Here is a 6000-nt window from a genome sequence, read left to right on the forward strand (position 1 = left end):
TGGTGTAGTGAATATACATTGAATACATTTAATCTTATGAAAATTGCTTCCAGTGTTTTGCATGTAATAGAAGAGATAATAGGATTTCAAGCCCCAAGTAGGGAGACTTTGTACTTCACTCTCAAGGGTGCTTATTTTGGGAGGTAGTAGAATCATTGTGGGCTGCAGAGCACAAGTCCTTCAAGTTCTGAATTTATTGAACCCTAGATCAACTGGAATTCTCTGAAGAAAGGACTTAACAGCAAAAAATACTCTAGAAAAAGCAAGGCTCCAGAGCATATGCTTTAATACAAGTGTGAATGCCACTTACTGTGTGAATTGGAATTTTGAACTGCACAGTGGGGTCCTTAGGTTTTAACTTTCAAATTAATTAGGGCTTTTTGTTGTTTTGTTTTCTTTCCTCCTAAGCTCCTTTATTCTCCCATTGAAAATATCCAAAGAGTAGCTGCAGGGGTCCTCTGTGAACTTGCTCAGGACAAGGAGGCTGCAGAAGCTATTGAAGCTGAGGGAGCCACAGCACCACTGACAGAATTACTTCACTCGAGGAATGAAGGTGTTGGTGAGTAGAGCCAGAGCCTTTAGCTGCTGTGTACAGTGAAGCCTCAACCTTGAGACATAAGCGCCTTTTCCCTGCTTCTTGTCCAGCAACATATGCAGCTGCTGTTCTCTTCCGAATGTCTGAGGACAAGCCACAGGATTACAAGAAAAGACTTTCAGTTGAGCTGACTAGTTCTCTCTTCAGAACAGAGCCAATGGCTTGGAATGAGGTAAGCAGTAGTAACGTATTTATTTGGTAATGGGCAGGTAAGGCATTTTATAATTTCTCAAACGCTGCTGCATATTCATGACCTTTACTTACGAAGAGTAAAGAGTTATGGTTTTGAAAACCTGTTTGGAACAAGTTATTCTATTTAACATTTGAATTTACAAGGTAGATAGATGAAAAACTTAACAGACTTTTAAAAAGGAAGATACTTGGAAAATTGGAGATTAATTTGCAATATTTAAGATTTTTTTTTTTAATGGTTCTAGGATTGAATTAAGGGCCTTACAGAAGAGGCATGAACTTACTGTCGTGTTCCTGGCTCTAAAAAATGGTCTACTTTTTAACTTAAATTCTAGTATGAATGTTTTCTTCATATACCATTGTGCATTAAGAACTCCTCTAACAGTATCTTATAGTTTTTGTTGTATAGCCATACAACAGACTGAAAAAGTAGTTTTATATATTGTTGGGTTAAATGTTAAGGTGTTCAGTTAATAGGCAGTCTTGTCCTAAGCTTCTTAAGCTAAAACTCTCTTAATTCTGTTTATCAGCAGCTACTATCTGGAGGGACTGGAGTGATAGCACAGCGGGTAGGGCATTTGCCTTGCACACGGCCGACCTGGGTTTGATTCCTCTGTCCCTCTTGGAGAGCCCGGCAAGCTACCGAGAGTATCCTGCCAGTACAGCAGAGCCTGGCAAGCTACCCGTGGCGTATTTGATATGCCAAAAACAGTAACAATAAGTCTCACAATGGAGACGTTACTGGTGCCCGCTTGTGCAAATCGATGAACAATGGGATGACAGTGCTACTGTCTGGAGGGAAACTTTGCCCATTTTATTTACTGTTGTGTCTCTAGCATCCAGAACAGTGCCAGGCATGTGTTTGTTGAAGAGTAAATCGTTGTTAATAGCTACCGTGTCTGCTGAGAAAACAAGTTTCTCTAGGGTTTACTCGGTATAGAGTTTGAAGTAATTCTGTAATACTTAATTTCTTTATATTTTAAAATCAAATTTTTATTTTGCTTCCTTGCTTTGTATCCTTATCTAGACTGCTGATCTAGGACTAGATATTGGTGCCCAGGGAGAACCTCTAGGATATCGCCAGGATGGTATGTATGGCTCACCTTTTTATTAACTGCAGATTAAACTAAACTGCCAGCTCTTGATCAAGAGTCGGCTTGCTCATCTGGGAAACTGCTATTGGCAGGAAAGTGGTGACAGCAATCAAAGGCAGTTTTTAGATCCAGCATCAGCAACAGTATATTTTAATGGAGCATGGAGACAACACCAGTGCAGGCCTGTTACTTACTACTCCAGGCTTTTGTCGTTTAGAAAGCTCTACATTGCTTGACTTATTATTATTATTATTTTTTTTTTGCCAGAGAAGCTCAAAACATATTTGCAACCCACCTAGCAAATGAGAGCCTGTCTCCAAGCTCTAGTCTCTGTTGTTCACCTAGTTGCAGGTCTAGCTGAAAACCAATTCAGATCTTAGTGATAAAGCAGGGGGTGGACCATAACTGTATCAATAGTAATTTCATAGTTTCACATTTCATAAGTCAGTAAAACTCTTAAGCTTCTTACAAGATAGAGCAGTGTTTCCCAGAGAGGCAGTAGAATGATCCAGGGTGGCATTGATTTTTTTTTTTTTTCTCTGAAAAGAGAGCAGTAAGCCAAATCAGTTTGGGACTCTCTGAGTTAAATATTGGACTTTAAAAAATATAAAGATTACATCCTGTGACTTTCTAAATGTCCTAAGTGATTGTATATTGCACCTTACTAGTACCTGCTGGTCTGCCTCTGGTAAAAACAAACTTTGTAGAATAATATACCCTGGACCTGGGCAGTTAGGCTGAAACAAGCAGTACTTTCTGACAAACTTGCCGTCATAAGGTGTCTCAGCCTCACATCGCCTTTCTTGTCTATTTTGTTGCCATCCCTAACTCTTCTAGATCCCAGCTACCGCTCTTTTCACTCTGGTGGATATGGCCAGGATGCCTTGGGTATGGACCCCATGATGGAGCATGAGATGGGTGGCCATCACCCTGGTGCTGACTATCCAGTTGATGGGCTGCCAGATCTAGGCCATGCCCAGGACCTCATGGATGGGCTGCCTCCGGGCGACAGCAATCAGCTGGCCTGGTTTGATACTGACCTGTAAATCATCCTTTAGGTAAGAAGTTTAAAAGCCAGTTTAAAAGTAAAAATACTTTTACTCTGCCTACAGAACTTCAGAAAGACTTGGTAGGGTGGGAGTGGTTTAGGCCTGTTTGTAAATCTGCCAGTTTAAAAGAAGTTTAAAAGTAAAAATACTTTTACTCTGCCTACAGAACTTCAGAAAGACTTGGTAGGGTGGGAGTGGTTTAGGCCTGTTTGTAAATCTGCCACAAAAACAGATACATACTTTGAAAGGAGATGTCTTGGAACATTTGAATGTTCTCAGATCTGGTTGTTATACGTGGTCATGTGTGGAAGTTATTGACTTAAATGTTGTTTTTTGTTTTTTTTGTTTTTGTTTTTTGCCACAGCTTTTGCAGCTTAAAACTCAATTGAGTAACATTTGCTGTTTTAAACATTAATAGCAGCCTTTCTCTCTTTATACAGCTGTATTGTCTGAACTTGCATTGTGATTGGCCTGTAGAATTGCTGAGAGGGCTCGAGGGGTGGGCTGGTATCTCAGAAAGTGCCTGACACACTAACCAAGCTGAGTTTCCTATGGGAACAATTGAAGTAAACTTTTTGTTCTGGTCCTTTTTGGTCGAGGAGTAACAATACAAATGGATTTTGGGAGTGACTCAAGAAGTGAAGAATGCACAAGAATGGATCACAGGATGGAATTTATCAAACTCTAGCCTTGCTTGTTAAATTTTTTTTTTTAAATATCTGTAATGGTACTGACTTTGCTTGCTTTGAAGTAGCTCTTTAATTTTTTTCCAGTAACTGTTAGTTTTTTAAGTCTCTTGTAGTATTAAGTTATAGTGAATACTGCTACAGCAATTTCTAATTTTTAAGAATTGAGTAATGGTGTAGAACACTAATTCATAATCACTCTAATTGTAATCTGAATAAAGTGTAACATGTGTAGCCTTTTGTATAAAATAGACAAATAGAAATGGTCCAATTAGTTTCCTTTTTAATATGCTTAAAATAAGCAGGTGGATCTATTTCATGTTTTTGATCAAAAACTTTATTTGGGATATGTATGGGTAGGGTAAATCAGTAAGAGGTGTTATTTGGAACCTTGTTTTGAACAGTTTACCAGTTGCCTTTTATCCCAAAGTTGTTGTAACCTGCTGTGATACAATGCTTCGAGAGAAAATGCGGTTATAAAAATGGTTCAGAATTAAACTTTTAATTCATTCGATTGTGTCATTCTTTTTTTTTTTCCTTGTCATTAAATGGCTTGTGAGCATAAATTTATGAAACTGAGTTCCTATTCTGGGGAAAGCTTGGTGAAATTAGTTCTAATGATTTTACCTCCAGGTGTTTTTCCTACTTTTGGGTCAAAAAGTGTTCTAGACTTGAATGTGATTTTAGCTGTATAAAAGATGAGTTCCCAACATTTAGCATTTATGGCCAAGACCAAACACACATCATGACCAGGTTTTGAGGCTACAGAGAACCAAAGTTGAAATCCATTTAGGGATCCCTCACCAAAAACAACATCAGGTGGTTTTATTCCATTAAGGTAATAATGAAGAATTAAATACCTGGATTTGAGCCTTCAGGCACCTTCACGTTAGTGTGACTCACTTGAAGAGGGGAATTCCTTCTATTCCACTTTGAACTGATAATTAAGATATTTAAGCATAGATGTTTATCTGAATAGACTAGCTTTCCTCCGTGCTGTCAGATGAATCCTGCCATCTTGGTGGTAGGTCTGACAAACTTAAAGATTCCTGCGGGCAGAATCAGTAGACTTGTTGGGACCTGTATTTTGGTCTTTCAAAAGAGTAGACATGTTTTGGACACAGTGTTTCTAACTTACTTACTTAAAAACATGCCCTTTGTTTTTTGTTGAAAATCGGCTTTATTTGGATAGAGCTATGAAAGCCTCAGATTCTTCATTATATAAAATGTAATTGGGATTGGAGAGGAAGTATGGGCTTACCTTTGAGGTGGTAAAGTGTTTGCAAATAGTGTATTCCAGGAAGCTTAGAGCTTTGCCTAAAATTATCATTTAAGTTCTGTTTAAATGAGTGTGAAATCTAATACAGCAAGATGATTCTTCAGTGTGCTTATAAAAGGCCAAGAGAGACTTGCTTAGCCAGCTGCCAAGTCCTTACTAAAGCTAGTTAACACTGCTATTGACACTGGGATCAAATACGGATTATAAAGAGAATAAGGTAAAGACCAGCACTTTTGAAGTAGCGTTGGAGTAAAAACGTTGGGCAATTGGGTAATCATCTAGGACAAAAAATGCAGGGGGGAAAAATCCATGTCCAACAAAAAAATGAGAAATTTAAGCCATCTGTAATTGATAAATCCATATATAAGAATGGTTATTTGGAAATAGAGAACCATAGCTTCACATACAGTGTGGGTATCTCTAGTGACAAGTACATGAAATCGGATTTCGTAGACTTGCATTTCAAAAGGGGCAGGGTGACAGACTCATACAGAATTCATCCATGGATAGTAAAACTGAAACGTGAAGATTGATTAGAGTTCTGCAGAAATCAGAGTAATGGTTACCTGAGGAGGCAAGTGCAAAGGACATTTGATCCCCTTGCAGTGATCAACCCTTAAGCTAAAGAATGAAGCTTTTCAATGTTGGAGCAGCTGTCTCAGACACAAGACTTTGATGATGTGAATCTTTGACTTGGAAAGATCTTGAGATACTTCTGCCCTTCTTGTTTTGATTACTATAATAAAAAAAAATTGCTTTTGGATTTATTGCAAACAGAGGGCCAAGAATAGTTGAGTCTAGTAGCAGGACCTAACTGCTTTGCTTTGATTGAAAACCCACCGAACTCAGTTACAAGGTGGAGGGAATAGGATGGGACTAAAAAAGTTAGTATTTCTTTGAGTCCTTTGTAGTGTAAAATTAGACCCTGATCTTTTGAGTAGAGGATTTGGGGACCTCCTCCACTTTGGCACCTGGTAAACTTTGCCTAGTCCTGCGACTGCCTTACTCTAGACAACTTTCCCTTTAAAGGTTTTTGTTGCTTTTTCTTTCCTTCCCTAGTTCCTGTCTGGGCCTTCTTCCTCATCCCCTGCATGTATCATACTTA

The 6000-nt window shown here is 38.6% G+C and overlaps 1 protein-coding gene across 2 annotated transcripts in view; it reads left to right on the plus strand.

The window, feature by feature from the left end:
* CTNNB1 (catenin beta 1) overlaps positions 1 to 4130 on the plus strand; it is a 31329-nt gene extending 27199 nt beyond the window's left edge. Inside the window, exons 12-16 of one of the 2 annotated variants that reach the window (XM_004614548.2) lie at positions 409 to 559; positions 646 to 767; positions 1815 to 1875; positions 2719 to 2939; positions 3530 to 4130. In XM_004614548.2, the coding sequence (XP_004614605.1) occupies positions 409 to 559; positions 646 to 767; positions 1815 to 1875; positions 2719 to 2927 (543 nt within the window). In that variant the 3' untranslated portion in view covers positions 2928 to 2939; positions 3530 to 4130. Of the gene's footprint in view, positions 1 to 408; positions 560 to 645; positions 768 to 1814; positions 1876 to 2718 lie in introns of both variants that reach the window. The other variant, XM_055135783.1, reaches the window with a different exon arrangement.
* The last annotated feature ends 1870 nt before the right edge of the window (positions 4131 to 6000 follow it).

The sequence above is a fragment of the Sorex araneus genome, chromosome 4 (assembly GCF_027595985.1).
Source record: "Sorex araneus isolate mSorAra2 chromosome 4, mSorAra2.pri, whole genome shotgun sequence".
NCBI lineage: Eukaryota > Metazoa > Chordata > Mammalia > Eulipotyphla > Soricidae > Sorex > Sorex araneus.